Source organism: Cucurbita pepo, chromosome 10 (assembly GCF_057944985.1).
Source record: "Cucurbita pepo subsp. pepo isolate OVF chromosome 10, ASM5794498v1, whole genome shotgun sequence".
Taxonomy (NCBI): Eukaryota; Viridiplantae; Streptophyta; class Magnoliopsida; order Cucurbitales; family Cucurbitaceae; genus Cucurbita; species Cucurbita pepo.
This window is the reverse complement of record NC_141807.1, coordinates 9,860,266-9,880,502: the sequence shown is the minus strand read 5'-3', so window position 1 is coordinate 9,880,502 and position 20,237 is coordinate 9,860,266. Positions and strand designations below refer to the sequence as shown.

The 20,237-nt window shown below is 35.2% G+C and overlaps 1 protein-coding gene across 1 annotated transcript in view; it reads left to right on the top strand.

Annotated features, from left to right (window-relative positions):
• The first annotated feature begins 433 nt into the window (after positions 1 to 433).
• Positions 434 to 20,237, top strand: part of LOC147790642 (uncharacterized) — a 54,205-nt gene continuing 34,401 nt past the window's right edge. The window contains exon 1 of the mRNA XM_087127638.1: positions 434 to 1,222. Coding sequence (XP_086983764.1) covers positions 434 to 1,222 — 789 coding nt within the window. The remainder of the gene's footprint in view (positions 1,223 to 20,237) is intronic.

Here is a 20,237-nt window from a genome sequence, read left to right as displayed (position 1 = left end):
CTATAACTGTCACAAGCTAGGACATTTTCAATGGGAATGTCAAAGCAATACCAGACGAGGCAGACAAACCTTCAACAAGGCCACAGTGGAGTGTTATAACTGTCACAAGCTAGGACATTTTCAATGGAGAAGATATGTGGTTCCTTGACTCGGGATGTAGCAATCATATGTGTGGGAAGAAGGAATATTTTTCAGATTTTGATGGAAGTTTCAGAGATTCAGTGAAGCTGGGCAACAACTCAAGCATGGTTGTAACTGGAAAGGGTAATGTACTGCTGGAAGTGAATGGAATCATAATGATAATCATAGGAGTGTTCTTTGTGCCAGATTTGAGGAACAATTTGTTGAGTATTGGTAAATTGCAAGCAAAGGCGTTACCTTTTTGTTTCAAAATGAAACATGCAAGGTGTTTCATCCTGAGAGAAGCTTAATCATGGAGACAAAGATGTCTTTGAATCGAATGTTCGTATTGCATGCTATATCTCAGCCTGTAGCAGCCGTTCAAACTCAATTGAAACTTATGGGGAAAAGTGGTTCAAGGTCTCTATCGTACACTCACCGCTCCAATTCCTATCGCCATAGTCAGAGAAGTAGAAGGGACCCAAGTTGTTCCCCCTATCATTCCACTACCAATTCTAGGAGAAGCAGCCGTTCAAGTTCCCTCAGCCGCCAACGCAGAAGTAGGTCTTCCTCGTTATCTCCTTTCCCCAAATCGTCCAGTTCCAGTCCTAGTCGTGCATCCACTGATCGGAATCATTCCATAGAGAAGCTTAAGAAAGAGTTAGAAGAGAAGAAAAGGCAGGAAACAGAGTTGAAGAAGTTAGAAGAAGATGTAGCTAGGAGGATGGAAGAACTAATTCAGAAGAATGTTGAAGAAAGGCTAAACTCAGAAGAGACTAAATTAGAAATACAGAGGCGAATAGAGGAAGGTCGCACGAAGTTGTTTGATGATGTTGATGTGCAGCTTGAGAAAGAGAAAGAAGCCGCTCTTACTGCTACAAGACAAAAAGAAGAACAAGCACGAAAAGAGAGAGAAGAGCTAGATAAAATGCTGGAAGAGAATAGAAGAAGGGTAGAAAAAGCACAGCGACGATTAGTTCTGGAGCTGCAGCGGAAGAAAGAAGAACAATATTGTGACCTCGAGTTGATTCAGAGACAAAAAGAGGAGGCAGCTCAGAGAACTAAGCTAGATGATAAGAGTTTGAGTTATGTTTTGCTGGGAGTTAGTGAAGAGTCAAAAGCTTACAAACTCTATGATATAGAAACGGCAGATGAAAATAAGGATATAGAAGCGGCAGATGAAAATACTGCAGAGGAAAATATTTCATCTGGCTCTTTGGCTGAAGCAAGCTTGCCTAGCTTGAATAAGGCAAGGAATAAGAGACCACCAGTCTAGATAAGAGACTATGAAATAAGAGAAGTTTTTGTTTGTAAAGAAGATGATGAAGCACAGCCATGTTTACCCCTACTGAACCTGCAAACTTTGTAAACTTTAGAGAAGTATTGAAGAGTGAGAAATGGAGGCAAGCCAGGGATCTGTTGCAATAAACAGAAATGACACATGGGAATTGATGAAGTTACCTGGTGGAAGTTTGGTATGAGGTCGTAGATATAAACTGATTACTATTCGTGTTCAGTTTTAGGGAGGGATTGTTAGGATTAGATTTGATTGAGTTATTTGGATTAGATTTGATCTAGTTATTTGAATTAGATTTGATTTAGTCATTCTTCAATTGAATGAGAGATTTCTCCCAATTCTTCTAATCTTACCGTTTTCTTTTTCTGTTACTAACAGTAACATGTCATTCTTAAAAAACTAGAATACCGATGTGACAATGATACATTAATTAAAAAGAATAATTTCAAAAAATTTATCAATTTTATATTAGAAATAAATTCATATAAATAAGTTTATATATTTGTATACTTAAAAAAAAGCTTAATGTATGTTTCACTCTCAAAATATATTCAAAGTCAAGTGTCTGATACGATGGATTATAAATTTGTAATGTATCCATCGTATTAACAAGTGTTCAGTACATGCCCAACACGTGTCAGATTAGTGAAACTAAGTTATTCTCATGCTCTCTTTACACCCATTTAAAGTAGTTTGAAAACTACCACGTCAAATATTATAATTGACTAACTACAACTTCAATTTTGTGCTTTAAGGATGGTTTTGACCCAAGAGAAATAAAATCCTTCATTTAGTATATGGTAGCAAAGATGGACATGAGAATGAGTTATTCTCATATGGAAAGAGATTTAACCTTAAGTTATATCTCATATCCTCTCTTGACCAATTATTTAGTTTTATTTAGTATGTTTTAGAAATATACGTCCATCAATAGAAAAAAAAAAATAATAAATAGAATAGATTAAATTAGCGAAGAGTAATGACTAACATAATTAAAAAAAAACATAAAGGATGAATTGATTAAATTGTGTAACAAACACACCGAAGTAAGATTAGGAACACAAGTAAAAAAAAAAAGAAGAAAACACAAACAACCAAAAAATCAAGATTTGGAAAGTGTTAAACAATTTTGATATATAGACATTTCAAGACCTTACTCGTGCAATTTTTCCATGAAATCTAACACTAGAGCATCATAAAATTTAGAGAAATGATTGAAATTAATGTCATGTTCATATAGGTTGACTTTAATACAAAAGACAAATCGAACTTTCTTAAGGATAAATTGGGGACACCAGCATAAGCTAATCAGGTAGGTGGCCTTACCATCCGTATGGTTATATTTGATTTTGACTGTGCTCGTGGTTATGCAAGTGTCATATATATTGATATGTGTGAAATTTTTTTGAATCGATATGCTTATGATATGTTATAATATGTGAATTGTATGATAATACTTACGGTACCATGTGTTCAATGGTATACTTGAGATAGGATACGAGAAGGATGCACTAAATGTAATGTAACGATAGGAGTAAGACATGTTCATGAAACGTTATGGTTTGGTTACGTATCGAAGTGCTATGGGTATGACAGATTGATAACAACGATATGGTCACGATGGATTCATAAAACAATACGATTAGGTTATGGGTAGAAAGGGATAGGATTATGATAGATTGATAGAACGATAGCGTTAGGATACGTTCCTGTAACGTTAAGACTAAGGTACGTTCAGGTAATGACAGACCTATGATATGTCTAAGGACGTTAAGGCTATGATAAATTAGGGAAGGATATAATCACGAAGATTTTATGACATGATATGATTATGGTACGACATGTGAAGGACGGATATATATCCAACAAGTGTCTAAGAGGGACGTGAGAATAAATTATTCTCGAGCTTTCTTTACATCGGTCAAAGAGTATTTGATAAGCTTTCAAAATGAAGGGTTTTCTTTTTTCTTCTTCCTTCTTTCTCCCTTTTCACGTTTATTTTTTTTTTAAATAAAAAAAAGTTTAATGTGAGAATGAAGAAGTTAGAAAGAAGAAAGAAATGAATGTAATAAAACTTTTCCGTCGGTAGGAATGGAAATTGTGAATGAGTCCTTAACGATAGTCGACCGCTATACTCTTGCTTTGGCTGTAAGTGATGATTATTAGCAATATGAGTTGTGTCAATACCACACCGTTATCAAGAGGAAGTAAAGTAGAGTAGAATAGATCAAGCGATCCATTTATTGAGAGTACCGTAAGAGACACACAATTAAGAATATTTAATAACTAATCATTTTAATATTTATACTCAAATATACTAATAGTACTAGTAACACTAGTCTCGATGACTTAAAGAATACAACTATTATCTCAAACTATAAAGAATTTAATTCCAACCTATTCTAATGGACAAACTCTTTATTAGACTCTATTGTAAGATTTCACTTCATCAATTTAAGTAGCGTTCAACTACAACTATAAATATCAAATTCTTAAGTATTCATGAACAAAATCGGCCTAACAATGTCTCTTGGAACTATTTACCAAAGGTGTTAGAATGAGCTGTGTGGAAGGGTTGCCTTTAGATGCTTTAGTACCGATTAAGGATTTCAATATCCTAGTAGTGCAGAATGCAGGAAGGTTCGTAGTTGAAAAGAATAACGAGAATAGTGGACATCGTTTCATCTACAAGCGTGTGGTGAACGGTCTGGTTGGAATGACTAGAGAACGTCGTCCTCGCAGAATTTATATTATTGTGATAGAAGTTATAAATAACGATGATATTTCTTGGTCTTTTATTACAAAGGTGCAGAACTTTTAAAGAAGTTCTCGAGTTCCTTGTCCCCAAGTAGAAATACAACTACTAGAATGCTATCTCTACTTATAATAAAGCCCTCTCTCTCTCGAAATATATGTGTGTGTGTTTGTGGATGTATTACTCTCTTTTATTAATGAAATATGGCATAGTCGTAATGATATTATGAGTATCTTTTCTATCCCTCCCTTCCTTATCGCTATATAAAGAATATGAAGATTATAAGTAAAAGATGTACAAGTAATATGAAGATTATAAAGAATATGAAGAATATGAAGATTAATGAAATATGGCATGTCTCCAAAAAAAAATGGAATGAGGAGTTTCGTCTTAGTTTACCGTTCAATCTGGTTAATCAGTATCAGTAATAGCCTAGGGGAGAAAGAAGAAATAGGAATCGGATCATGAATCGGACAGAAAGAGTCCGGGACTTCCTTGAGGAACCACATCTTTCCAACCCAGTTCATCGGATTCATTCGGCCCAGCTTCTTCTTCTTCTTTTCATATTGGGTTTCGGACTCAGCCACTGACTTCTCTTCCATTTTCTCAAAAGGCAGGGTCTGACAGCGAGGACTAAATAAGACCCCAACCAACCAAAACCAAATTCGCGCAAGGTGCCCGGTCTAGCTGTCTGTCTGAGGTCGATGGTGCATCCGGTAAGCTCTTTCGGTATTCATCTCCAGAGCCCAGGGTCAGATGCTTCAATCCTTCATTCATATTCTGTCTCCTTCTTATTTTGATGTATATATTGCAAGTTTACAGGAGTTTCCTTTGTAATAAGGACCCCCTACGGATCATGGACTGGATCCATCCGGCCCGGAATCCAATGAACTGATGGTATAATGCTTATAATTCAATATATCTTTGTTATCAACAATAATTATCAAACGGTATATAATTTTGTCCAAGTAAGGTCGCTTCTCATTTCCTGTATGATATCATAACACAAAATCGAGCGGAAGGGTTAACGATAAAATGATAACAAAAACCCATTCGTTGAACTAACTATAAAGGAAGGGTTGGTTGGAAACCATGTCTATACTTCTTTGCTTTAATCACAGGTAACTAAAGATATATAAGAACAACAGAATATGGCATGCCTAGTCAAAACATAAAAAATTTCTTGCCATGTTATAGTTAATAAATATGGTATGCACAAAGATCCGATGTCACACTTCATGATTGGAGACCAATACAGTGAGCTATGGTCGTCCATAACGTCCTTTGGTCCAATTATGTCAAGCAAATGTTGTAGCAAGCAAAGAGTTTTTAATAAGTTTGCTATTGCAAAGAGCTCGGTTTAAGGCACAAATGTCTCTGATGTGAAAGGCGCACCAATTCAACGAGATTTAAGTAACCATGAATAAGACACATGATACAGCTTGTAAACAAAACGATGTCCATGACTCTTGTTATTTTCTTCCACTACAAACCTTCTAGCCTCTTGCACTTTTTTGTCATTGACATCCTTAATTGAAATTAGAATTGAAGGAAACACTTCTCCACAACTCATTATGGAACACCTTTGATAGATAGTTTCAACAGATTTACTTTGCCGAGGAATACTTTAAAATTCGATATTTATAGTTGAACGCTACTTAAATTGATGAAGTGAAATTTTACAACAGATGTTAATAAATCGTTTGTCTATTAGAAGAGAGCTTGAAATTAAATTCTTTATAGTTGGTATAAGGGATGTTTTAGTCAAATTAAGTATACTTTTTAGTTTTAAAATAAATTATTTTTTTAGTTTAAAATAAATTAATTTTTTAGTTTTAATTTTATTCCTAATAAATTAATTTTGATGTGGTGTTATTTATTTTAATAAAATTAATATTAACTTAATCAACAAAAAATTTGTATTTTTTTTTTAAATTATAAGCTAAATTAATAAAAATACCATTGAACTTTGCACTTTATCTAAAAAATACTCATAATTTTTTTAGAAGTTTCAATAATACACTTAATCTTTAAAAAAAAAAAAAAAAAAAAAAAAAAATCTATAGAAACTATTAATTTGTTTTTTAAGAAAATACGGTTGAATTTTCAAAAAAAAAAAAAAAAAAAAAAAAAAAAAAAAAAGCTTCAAAACTACTCGTTAACTTTCAAAAGTGTTTAAAAAAAGATAGATGTGGAGAAAATTGTGTTCACGGGGAGAAAATTGAAGGTTATTTTAGGAGAAGGTTTTCAAGATCAGTATAAGATCCTCAAAACATAATAAGAAGTAATATCCTAGCTTAAGGTCCCATTAAAAACCTACTAGTATGCTACTTACTAAGTTTTACTCACTCCATGTTTATCATTTTTTTTCAAGTAACTAAGAGTTGGTCGTGGATGAGAGCGGACTTTGGAGTGTGAGCCATGGACTAACCTCTGTTTTTAATCTAGTATTTTTTGTTCTTCTTTTAAGTCTGCTTCTTATTTTGTGTTTGTAACGAGTATGTATATGTAACACCCAAAATATGAAGGAAATTATCTCCCATAACAATAAGCCACTCATGAAAGACCCAATGGATAGAAAGGAAAAAAATTAAAGGATTAAGCAAGAACAAATGACTTAGTTAAGTCACTCGTGTACCCTAACAAGTGATTTCACGGAGTTAAAGGCCTTTTGAAAAGGATTGGAAACGAAAAAGTAAATCAAAAGGGCAAAAAAGTCATTTTATCAATTATAAAAAATCTTTTCGGATTTGTAATTCCTAATCTAGAAGGAATCTCAAGATTAAAAAAAAAAAAAGGAATAATGATAAAAAAGCTATGAGAAATTTGTAGAAAATTTTTGGATTTTTCAAGAAAAATAATAATAAAATATTCAGAAATTGGTAAATTACCAAAATACCCCTAGAAGAATGGATAATTACAGAAATGTCACTCTAATTAGAATCAGAGCATCTACCGTGACCATCCAGCAAAATCTTTCGAACTCAAATCTCAACCGTCGGATGTCTTCCAAAATTTGATATGATCTAGAACGAACACGCATGGATCATCACATCCAACGACTAGTATGCAAAGCCAAGGTCGATAAGGCCATGATCGGAGTTGATATAACCAAAAAATTATCGAGAAAGATCGATCTCTAAATAATGAAGATTCTAGAGCACTCAATGTCGGTTTAAGCTCCTCCTATAAAGTGGGAAGTAGGAGCAACAATACGGAATAAGAATCGAGAAAGGTCGATCCCCCAATTGAAGGCAATAAACGTTTAGATTGTGTTTCTCCTACTCTCAGATTTCTTCCAAATTCCAGAGCAATCCTCCACCATTTCACTTCAAACTTCAAAATAACGAAGAATCTGGAGCTCTCAATGTCGGTTTAAGCTCCTCCTATAAAGTCTAAAGTAGGACCAACAATATGGAATAAGAATCGAGAAAGGTCGATCCCCCAATCGAAGGCAATAAGCGTTTAGATTATGAGTCTCCTACTCTCAGATTTCTTCCAAATTCGAGAGCAATCCTCCACCATTTCTCTTCAAACTTATTCCTACCGTTTCTCAACAAGATTACCCACAAGTTCTATGAAGGAATAGAGTGCTGAAAGTGCCTAGAAACCATTCCCCCAATTCAATCCGCCATTGAAGAACTTCAAGAAAAACTTGAAAATCCAACCCGAGGATACATGATGACTCGTCGAGCAAGAATGATTCCAATCAGTTTTTGTACCTCCAAGGAATGCTTCCATAGAAGACCACGAAGAAAAATAACCTCGAGAGCATGCCAAATGGAAGGAAATAGGTTTCAAAATTAAATTGGGGATGAGAGTCAAAATTCCTATCTACGATCTCTTTTCCTTCAAATTAAGGATTCCTCTAGCTTCAGAGGAAGAAGTTGAGTAAACTTGATGAAGGAATCCAGAGCTAAAACGTCGTAGAATAAGCTACCCACGAGATCAAAAATCTGGCGTTTCGAGTGAGTTGCATACCGAGAACGATTTCTAGAAATTAAGGTCCTACACTCAAAGACGTTCCTCCAAACAAATTCCTTTAGTCTGAAGATAGGATATGGAAGAGGTTCAATGAAGAAATAGGGCCTTGAAACCCCTAGAATCGGCTACCCAATAAGAAATTCTTTGTTTTATCTCCAGCGATAAATCAGATTTTGGATGAACTTTGGTAGCGAATATCTTAGGCTACGATCCACGTTCTTCCTGTTCAGAGGAAGAAAACGATGATACGGCCAATTCAACTGAACTGTCCAAGTCAACTCAAAAGTTGACCTTTTCTCGGGTTTTCTCAGTAGATCTTATTTTATGAAATGTTGTATGAATCCTTTTCCCGAGAGGTTATATAAGGTAATGAAGTTTGGGAGTTATTTGTAAACTTTAGTTAGCGAAACCAAGATATGGGAGAAAATGCTCATCACGATCCATATGACTTTACCTCCTAGGATAACTAAGTTATCCCTAAAGTAATAGATTCCCCAGGCTCCTAGGATAACTAAAGTGATATCCCTAAAGTAATAGATTCCCCAGATGTACCCTTGGTCTATACTACGTGCACAATATCATGCTTGGCTATTCCTAAGAACTTATAAGTTCCAAGCTTGACCCAAAACATTATGCATAGAGGCCGCTATTTCTCTTTAGGTGGGATGCTATGGTATATGTACCATGAGCAGCCTGCACCACGTTTTGCTAGCAGGATGCCACGATTATGACAACACCACCTATGCACTCATGGGAAGTGGTAACACTGTTTTGTTTTAAAATGTCTTGTGTTGTCAAAAGGATGCCACGACTATGACAACACCACCTATGCACTCATGGGAAGTGGTAACACTGTTTTGTTTTAAAATGTCTTGTGTTGTCAAAGGTCCTACCGGGAGTAGAACCACAGTGGTTGGATTCAAAGTCCAAAGTGCTAACCACTACACCAAAGAACCCCTTGTAAAAATTTATTTTGGAATGGTTTTCCTATTTTATGCAGATTCCACAAGAAGGGAGATCCTATCATGAGTCAAACTCAAGTTATTGGATTCAAAGTTCTAGAACTGTTTTATCTAACTCGTTGTGATCTTGAGCACCTTTAGAGTGGTTGCAGAAGCAACCCTCCGATGTTGATTGAAGCTCTTGGAGAACATGTAATTTTATATATTTCTTATAGTTAATTTATATATTGTTGTATATTACAAACAAATTGAAATAATACTTTACATCCCCGTCTTTCTTTCTTCTGTGCAAAATTAACATGAAAACTATATTATTTCAATATTCACTCGAGAAACAAGGGGTGAAAACTATATTATTTCAAACCCTCCATTATTGCTTCTACTTTGCGTGAAAATGCTTCCACTAAATCATGTTACTAACTAGTTGGTTTGGTTTGGTTCAATTCTTGGGTCCACTAGATTGAATTGACGTAGCTCAATTAAACTCTTGATAATATTAAAATCATAAGTTTCTTAAATTAAGTTAACTTAAAAGTTTAACCCCTAATCTTTTTTAGAATGTTTAGCTTTGTGTCTAGTTGATCTCTAAATGCTTAGAAGTATCTAATAAGACTTCTATTTAAGGAACTTTTCACTATAAAAGATGTAAGACTTGACGCTTATTATTAAGGAATTTCAAATGAGTGATTTGATATATCATAGAGGACAAAATATTTATTTGTTTCAAATATCTTACGTTGACTGTTCTTTTTTGTCAAGTATTTTGAATATTATCATTGTGAATTAGTAATGGCATTAGATTGAATCTCATTAATAACAATATCCCAAAACTCAGGTAAAGATGACATCAAAATTAATACTTTAATTTCATCTTCAAAATTTATTTCCACTTAACTCAGTTGACTAATAATCATAATAGTCCACTGAACTCAGTTGACTAATAATCTCACCGGTGCACAAATATTTACAACCTTAAAAAGGTAAAATTATAAGGAGTACACCAAAAAGTGTTTAAAATAGTTTCAAAATATAGAAAAAAAAGAGTAGGAATTGGTCAAAGTCAACATCCATTGATCACTTATGAAACAACACAACACAAATGAGGGTAACATTTTTTTTATTTCTCTATATTAGGCCCTTTGGTTTATTGGCTTTACTAGATGGAGACATGAAGTTTTCTATGTTCCAAATAAATTTGGTTGATTGTTTTCTCGTTAGCATTGGTACCATCAAAACTTATTTATTTCTTTGAAATGTTTGAGTTTACAATTTACATGTTTTCATTTTTCTACTTTTTCTGCTTGCATTTAGAAATGAAGCAAAATTAGTCTGAGGGTTTTAGGCAGATTGTTATAATTCTAATTTTTAACTAAAAAAAAAAAATTAGTCTCGTTGTCACGCTTAAAACTACCCTATAGATATAATCGACCTATTATCCTTCCACCAATAGGAGCAAAAGGCAACGTTACTATGTGAAACTAGTTTCATGTCATTTATTCAACAATAAGGGTGTTAGCATGCATTTGTAAATGAACCCATATTTAAAAAATTTATATAAAATAGAAAAGAATTGTTATCTCAAAGACAATGAGAAAACCAACGGTTCCTTCACCCAAGACCTATGGCCCGACTCCCAACATGGAAGGGATAATCTAGAGAATCATTCCAAGAACCCTAACAGATGGGTTACAAACTCACATTTCGGTGGGTTCTCCAAGCACGGATTGCAAGTTAAAAGAGGTTGAAAACAAAGTAAAATGATAAAAGGGCCCAACAAAATTCGAATGGGTGACCTCTTGATCTGTAGTCAAATGCGCTATGGACCCATTTTGCATGATTTCAACCTGAGTGACCTCTTCTATAGAGTGTTAGTCTAAAAGTGTAAAAAGTGTCTCTCCAAAATAAAAGGGCCCAACCAAGTTCAAACGGGTGACCGGTCAAATTCTCTACCTTAGTGACCCCTTAGACATAGTGTCGGTCCAAAAAGTGTAACAAATTTCTATCCAAGATAGAAGGGCCTGTTAGGATCGCACAACAACGCACACGCTCGATCTAGATAAACACAAAGAACAGGATAGAGAAAAGTGCAAGGAGAACTCTAGCTAAAAGAATTTTTCTATTGATGACTTCACGTATGTACAGTAAGAGAGAATTACAGAGAATAGAAAGTACTTTTCAAAGCTCTAGCGGATGGGATATATATATAGTTCAGTTTACTATATATAGGTTTACCAAATTTAACCGTCTACTATATATAGCTATTTACTATATATAGCTTTACCCGATTTAACCATCTACTATATATAGCTATTTACGTTTATCGGATATAGTTTTACCAAATATAGCTGTACCGGATATAGCTTTACCAAATATAACTTTACCGGATATAACCGTTGACCAAGTTATAAATAAGCCGTAGGCTCCATAACCTAACAATTCTTCCACTTGGAGATTGATCTAGTCAACCAAGAATTTCATTCTCAAACGACCATGAGCATCTTCATGGTCTTCATGTCACCATATCAATTGAGGCTTTGCACAACCTCAATATTCCAACATCAACACATTTTGTCAACATGTTTGCTGGATTCTTTGCACCCTCTATCTTCTCCAAATACATCATCATCTTTCACTAACCTGCAAGTGAAATGGTATCGTCTTATGTGTTTTCTCTTTAAATGATAGACCGGGTTCCTTCGCCAACTGTATGACACTCTGACTATTTCTGTTAAGAATCTTCGTGCTGCTTCTTGCCCATTCTTCCAGATAGTCAGTCATCCATATCGTCTTCTTTCCAGCTTCAACTATTGCCACGTACTCAATGTCAGTACAACGCATTTTTGAAGCCTAGACGTCCCATCATCCATGACTTGCTCCTACTTTGTTGTATCCTCCAACTGTAGGGTCTCATCAAAGGGTTGTGGTTCCCTTTCATCAGCAACAGATAGTGTAATGAAGGTACATACATATCTGGTACTCTGATAGTACAGGATGATCTTATCAACACCAGTTCAGGTGTCAGTTGCTCCACTGCTGATTCCTCCGTAACAACCTCAGAAGTTTGTTGAGTATCTGCTACAAGATCACTTGGTGATTTTCTCCGCAACTCAACCTCAACTCCCACTTGCTTTGTTGTCTTGGAACCTTGCTCCACATCTGGTTCCTCAGCAGTAGTCTCAGGAGTTTCTTGAGTATCTGCTACAACATCACTAGGTGAGTTTCCCTGCAACTCAAGCTCAACTCCCACTGTCTTCGTGGTCTTGGAACCTTGCTCCACATCTGGTTCCATTTTCAATCGCACTTTCTTCAATTCTCTGGCGATCCTTGTGAAGCTAACTCGTTTCTGCTTGCTCATAACGTAGTTCTCACAACAACCCACATCAACAGATTTCAGACCTTCTAAAACTCCTTTCGCAACCAGCCTCTTCATTCCTTTCGCGCTCATTGGTTCAAGTCTATTGTGCTGTAGACTTGAATTTGAAGCACTCTCAGCAACAGCAGCTATGTTCATACACCCTGCAGTGGTGTATAAGGTTCCAGATTTTGAGCCACGTGCTACCACCGTAGCACCCTTCATAATCTTCCACGAACTCTTCCCTAACTTTGTTGCATAACCTGTGCTGTCCAACTGACCAATAGAGATCAGGTTCCTTCAGAGACCAGGAATATATCTGACATCCTTTAATGTCCACTCATTTCCTGCCGGAGTTTTTATGCAGACATCTCTTTTTCCTTTAATCTCCAAATCTTTGTTGTCAGCAAAGTACACCTTCTCGAAATTTCTAGACTTGAAATTCCAAAACAACTCTTTATTTGGAGACGAATGAAAAGATGCACATGAATCCAAAATCCAGGATTCAATCGAACTGTCCATGCTGAGGATTAGAGCATCCCCAATGTCTTCTGATGAAAAGATGCATCTTTGGTCTTGTACAACCTGTCCAAAAGTGATCTTTTTCTCCACAATTCCAACACGTTACGTTTGGTCTATTTGAAGATTTTTCTCGGTTCTTTGATTTTGATCGCCCTTTGTTTGGGCCCTTCAGTTTACTTCTTCCCCTTCAATCAACACTGAGAGCATTGCCTGATGAATCTCCAGTTTCCCGTTTGCGAATACTTTCGCTGAGAACTACATCTCGAATTTCATAAAACTTCAGTTTATCAGATCCTCGAGAACAACTGATTGCGGCAACAACAGTATCCCATGACTCGGGTAAGAATGACATCAAAATCAACGCTTTAATTTCATCTTCGAAATTAATTTCCACCGAACTCAGTTGACTTATGATCATATTGAATTCATTTATATGATCAGCAACAGGTCCACCTTCAGATATCTGTAGATTGAACAATCTCCACATCAAATACACCTTGTTCATAGCCGAGGGTTTTTCATACATATTTGATAGCGCCTTCAATAGATCTGACGTTGTCTTCTACTTGATAATGTTGAACGCCACGTTTCTGGATAGCGTCAACCGAATCAGCCCCAAGGCTTGTTGATCCTTGAGCTTCCACTATTCCATGGTCATGGATTCCGGCTTCACTCCCAACAGAGGTTCGTGAAGATCTTTCTGGTACAGATAATCTTCAATCTGCATCATCCAGAAACCGAAATCGGATCCATCGAACTTCTCAATTCCAATCTTTGAACTTTCCATCTTCACAGATCGTGGTGAATTTCGCCTAGCTCTGATACTAGTTGTTGGGATCGCACAACAACGCACACGCTCGGTCTAGATGAACACAAAGAACAGGATAGAGAAAAATGCAAGGAGAACTCTAGGTAAAAGAATTTTTCTATTGATGACTTCACGTATGTATAGTAAGAGAGAATTACATAGAATAGAAAGTACTTTTCAAAGCTCTAGCGGATGGTATATATATATAGTTCAGTTTACTATATATAGGTTTACCAGATTTAACCATCTACTATATATAGCCATTTACTATATATAGCTTTACCCGATTTAACCATCTACTATATATAGCTATTTAAGATATATAGCTTTACAAAATATAGCTTTACCGGATATACCTTTACCAAATATAGTTTTACCGGATAGAACCGTTGACCAAGCTATAAATAAGCAGCAAGCTCCATAACCTAACAGGGCCCAACTAGGTTCGAATTGGTGACCTCTTGATCTGCAATCAAATGCTCTAACATTGAGCTATGGTCCCATTTTGTATGATCTCAACCTTAGTGACCCCTTCTACAGATTATCGGTCCAAAAGTGACCCTACCGAATCGGCTATGGACCAATTTTGTATAAATTGGTGGATTACCTATCTGGAATTAAACACAGGTCGTTAGATTCAAAGTCGAAAGTGCTAACCACTACACCATAGAACCACTTGTTAAACTTTATTTTGGCAGCGATTTTGATAAGCGCCAACAACGCTGGATTTTGCAAAGCTAGAGGTCATAGTATCCTTAGATACTTTCACAAGGTGTTTTCAACTTCTTTTATAGGTAATTGAACTTTTGAGTCCATGTAAATGATTGGTTGGATTAGTATCAGTTTAAGAAGAGAGACTTTGTTAGAAATTCTCCCATAGGTAATCCCCCAAGGTGTTTTCAACTCCTTTTATAGGTCGAATTTTAAAATCAAACCACAACAGAATTTACTTCTATCTAGCAAAATTATTTTTTAGTTTGAAACAAGATTATTCCCTTCTTTCTCTAAAACTAAATTTGACTCTCGAATAGATTTTAATAGTTTTGTTAATTAAATTTTATTTAAAATTTTTGTACAAAGAGTACCATGGAAATAATACTTTTTTTTTTTTTTTTTTTTTTTTTTTTTTTTTTACTATTTTGTAATTTGTATGGTATTATTGGAGGCTTTTGAATGAAATATGATAATTGATTCTCTATTCTCTTTGACAATTTTAGATACCTCCATATCCGATATTTGATGCGTCACGTTTCATTATGAGATCTGCCCTTGGGTCAATAAGACTTAAGCAGAGAGTTTATTTGACTAATGAATTGATTACATTAATGAATGTATGTAGATGTTTTAAGTGTTGATCTTAATGGTTTTAGAAAATATCAACACATCATCGATATAAACTATCGAATTTTTTTGAAAGGATTGAACATATCATTCATAATCTTCTGAAATTCGGATGGAGCGTTAAATGCTATTTTATATTTGTCCTTTTAGGAAACTAGAATTTTCCGAAATCCCAATTTCATGTCGAATTTTATAAAAACATTTGACTCTAAATTCTTTTTATCAAATCATTTTTGTTTTGGATTGGATATCTTATTTATTCTAAAACCTTATTCAAAGGTTTGTAGTTAATTACCAGTATAAGAATTTCTGGTTTCTTTTCACCATGTTGTTAACCTAAAATGCCAGACATGACCACATGCTCTTTGAAGACCTTATTAGCTTCCTCTGCAAAATATCACCTAAAATGTCACAGTATGTAGTGTTCGATGCTTTTTGACTTAACCCTAGGGTTCTATTTAAAGTGAACTTGTGATAATTTTTGTCAAATTATATATTTGAATACCTAATACATTAAGATATAATATCTTATTTCAATAATATTAAAATATCGTAGAATATCATAATATATATTTAATTAATATGAATCTCATTCAAATTTAAAATATATATTTTTATTTAATGTTTATGATACACATCAATTATTTTAATATTTAACATATCAAATACGTTAATATGTTTTGATATTATACTTCAAGAGTATAGGAACTTGCTCAGAGGACCGGAGAGTTACATTGGCCTACAATGCATCTCATGGACGATGCAAAACTATGGTGGCGCTTGAAGGTGAATTGTATAAAAAACTGGTCATGCACCAAAAAATCATGGGAAGACCATTGATGGAATTGAAGCAATCGACGCTCCCCTGTATGGGTTTCCAATCAAAGACCTAATGTTTGATGTTGACTCTTTTGAAGAAAGAGCCACATGATCAAACAACAAAAAACGTGGTGGTATCTCTGAGAACTCTATCACACACATAAAAAAAACGTGTCGAAGAGTTAGACATTACACAGAAGATCTAGCTTTCATCGAGGAGACCCGTGTTCGATTCTCGAAAATGAAATTTTATTTTCTTATTTCGTTTATTTTATAGTTTCATCTTTTGTCACCAATTATATTTATACTTTACCTAGGTTTGAGAAGCACTATAATGGATGAGTTCAATAATATCTTAAATTCAAAAGACTTTTATGAACTTGGTTTGAGAGGCACTATAATGGTCAAGTTCAATAGTATCTTAGATTAAAAGGACTTTTATGAACTTTGAACCTTTAATAGTGTTATGTCATAGATATTTGGTTCAATTTCAACAAGTGAGGTTGAGGTCATTCAAATGGTTAATGTGATAATCCGGTCATTTTCAAGGTCTCTTTTGTTGAGCACCATCATGGCTGAGATGACTGAGATGAGCACCAGAGTGAGTTTGACAAGGAGGGTCGTAGAGAACCACACCCCAAGCCAAGCTCATGTTGGGCTTAACAAACTGAAAATCCAAAAACTCAAACCCTTAAATGGAACCAGGATGCTAAGGAATTAAAAAGCTTTATTTTTGACGTAGAACAATACTTGAAGGTTACAAGAACTTGCTCATAGAACCTAAGAGTTACGTTGGCCACAATGCATCTCATGGACGGTGGCGCTCGAAGGTGGATAATATAAAAAATGGGTAATGCACCATAAACTCATGGGAAGACCGTTGATGGAATCGATGCAATCAACGCTCCCCTTGATGGGTTGCCAAATAAAGACCTGACATTTGATGTTGACTCTTTTGAAGAAAAAGCCACACGATCGAACACCTCGAAATGTCGCGGTAGCTCTAAGAACTCTATCATACAACCTGAGAGTTGAGGGCTACAAGAACTTTCTCATACGACCTGAGAGTTACGTTAGCCGCAATGCATCTCATGGACAATGCAAAACTATGGTAGTTCTCGAAGGTGAATGGTATAAAAATTGGGTCATGAACCATAAACTCATGGCAAGATCGTTGATGGAATCGATGCAATCGACACTCCCCTGGATGGGTTGCCAATCAAAGACCTAACTTTTATATTGACTCTTTTGAAGAAAGAGCCACACAATCGAACAGCTTGAAACGTCGCGGTAGCCCTGAGAACTCTAACACACACAGGGAAGGACGTGTCGAAGAGTTAGACATTAAGCAAAAGATCATGTTAAAACTCTTCAGCGATCTGACAAAAGACTTCAGGACATCTATACCAAAAATCCATTGTCGTCCAGCAGTAAGGATATTTGGCTTTCACCCAAGAGACCCGGGTTTGATTCCCGGCAATGGAATATTATTTTTTTTATTTCATTTTTGTTAAGGATATTTAGTAATAAATTATACTTTTCCGTATATTTTATATTTGATATTTTATTATAAGACAAATATTCCATTTATTACAATTTCCATATCCTTGTAATTTATTTGATTATAAATAAGATAACTTTCACACCATTTAGGTGTGGTGGATTAATCAAACATTCACAATTCAGAAGTAGGTCTTCCTCGTTATCTTCTTTCCCCAAATCGTCCAGTTCCAGTCCTAGTCGTGCATCCACTGATCGGAATCATTCCATAGAGAAGCTTAAGAAAGAGGAAGAAGAGAAGAAAAGGCGTGAAACAGAGTTGAAGAAGTTAGAAGAAGATGCAACTAGGAGGATGGAAAAACTAATTCAGAAGAATGTTGAAGAAAGGCTAAACTCTAAAGAGACTAAATTAGAAATACAGAGGCGAATAGAGGAAGGTCGCACGAAGTTGTTTGATGATGTTGATGTGCAGCTTGAGAAAGAGAAAGAAGTCGCTCTTACTGCTACAAGACAAAAAGAAGAACAAGCACGAAAAGAGAGAGAAGAGCTAGATAAAATGCTGGAAGAGAATAGAAGAAGGGTAGAAAAAGCACAGCGACGATTAGTTCTGGAGCTGCAGCGGAAGGAAGAAGAACAATATTGTGAGCTCGAGTTGATTCAGAGATAAAAAGAGGAGGCAGCTCAGAGAACTAAGCTAGATGATAAGAGTTTGAGTTATGTTTTGCTGGGAGTCAGTGAAGAGTCAAAAGCTTACAGACTCTATGACATAGAAACGGCAGATGAAAATAAGGATATAGAAGCGGCAGATGAACGGCAGATGAAAATAAGGATATAGAAGCGGCAGATGAAAATACTGCAGAGGAAAATATTTCATCTGGCTCTTTGGCTGAAGCAAGCTCTCCTAGCTCGAACAAGGCAAGGAATAAGAGACCACCAGTCCGGATGAGAGACTATGCAATAGGAGAAGTTTTTTTTTGTAAAGATGATGATGAAGCTCTCCCATGTTTACCCCTACTGAACCTGCAAACTTTGTAAACTTTAGAGAAGTATTGAAGAGTGAGAAATGGAGGCAAGCCACGGATCTAGAGCAATAAACAGAAATGGCACATGGGAAGAAGTTAGTGGCCGTGATTTAATCTTGATCCCTTTAGATCTCCACAGAAGACGAAGTCAATTTGAGCATTACAAACTTTATGAAATTAAAATAAGAAATAAAGTTTTCTAACCACTCATGAAATGATGCTTGCAACTTCATCTGCTACTTCAACCATGCAAATATTTACTTTTGAATCTCTAAATGGTCTTAACTCAAACGAATCAGCTTGTCACACAAGAAATGATGGTTGAACCTAGCCTATCCAATTTTGTAGATGAAGTATGAATGCTCGTTGAATCTTCTTGGCCTTGGGTTGTGTAATAGGTCCAGTTGGAACACCGTGATTCTTATCATCATCCCCCTCTTCAAAAGGATTCGTCCTCGAATCAGAAAAATCATCACCTACATCAAAAGGACTCAACTCAGCAACATTGAAAGTAGAATGTACACTGTGATTCTTATCATCATCCCCCTCTTTAGGATTCGTCCTCAAATAAGAAAAATCATCACCTACATAAGAAGGACTCAACTTAGCAACATTGAAAGTAGAATTTATTGACAATTCTAAGGGAAGATCAATTTTATTGTTCCAGGCAATAAAATGAGTCATTTTACTAAATGTCTTATAGAGCATTTATAGTCAAATAAAGAATTAGGAATCCACGCTATCTACAAAAGCACTCTCATTGAGCTATCCATGCTAACATTAAAATGAAAATTCTGAAATTTGAAAAAGAAATAATCACTAAATTTAGATTAAATAGTCAAGTAATTTAAAAAGAAATAATCACTAATTTTAGATTGAATATTTAGGTTATGCAAGTTAGTGAACTTGAATTAGGTGCGGTGAACGTGGATCAAACACGTGACTTTCAGATCTTCAATGATGCTCTCACATGACTTTCAAATCTTCAGTGATGCTCTCCAAACTGAGCTATCCCCACTAACATTAAAAATAAAAATTCATCGGTTAAGATATTTTCACTACTTCATTGAGATTTTAAAAAGAAATAATCACTAATTTTAGATTGAATAGCCACGTTATGCAACTTAGTCAACTTGAACGCTCTCCAAACTAAGCTATCCCCGCTAACATTAAAAATAAAAATTCATCCGTTAATAAGATATTTCACTAATTCATTGAGATTTTAAAAAGAAATAATCACTAATTTTAGATTCAATAGCCAGGTTATGCAACATAGTCAACTTGAATGAGGTGCAGTGAACGTGGATCAAACACGTGACCTTGAGATCTTTAGTGACGCTCTCCCAACGAAGCTATCCCAGCTAACATTAAAAATGAAAACTCATTAGTAAAGTATTTAGCTAATTCATTGATATTTTAAAAGGGAATAATCACTAATTTTAAATTGAATAGTCACGAGTGAAGTTATGTGACTTGAATCAGGTGCGGTGAACGTGGATCGAACACGTGACCTTCACATTTTCAGTCTGACGCTCTCAAAACTAAGTTATCTTCGCTAATATTTGAAAAAATAATCATAAGTAAAGGTATTTCCGCTAATTCATTATATTTTAAAAAGAAATAATCACTAATTTTAGATTGAATAAAGTTATGCAACTTAATGAACTTATGCAACGTAAACCAAGTGCGGTGAACGTGGATTAAACATGTAACCTTCAGATATTTAGTCCGAACTAAGCTATCCCCGCTAAGACT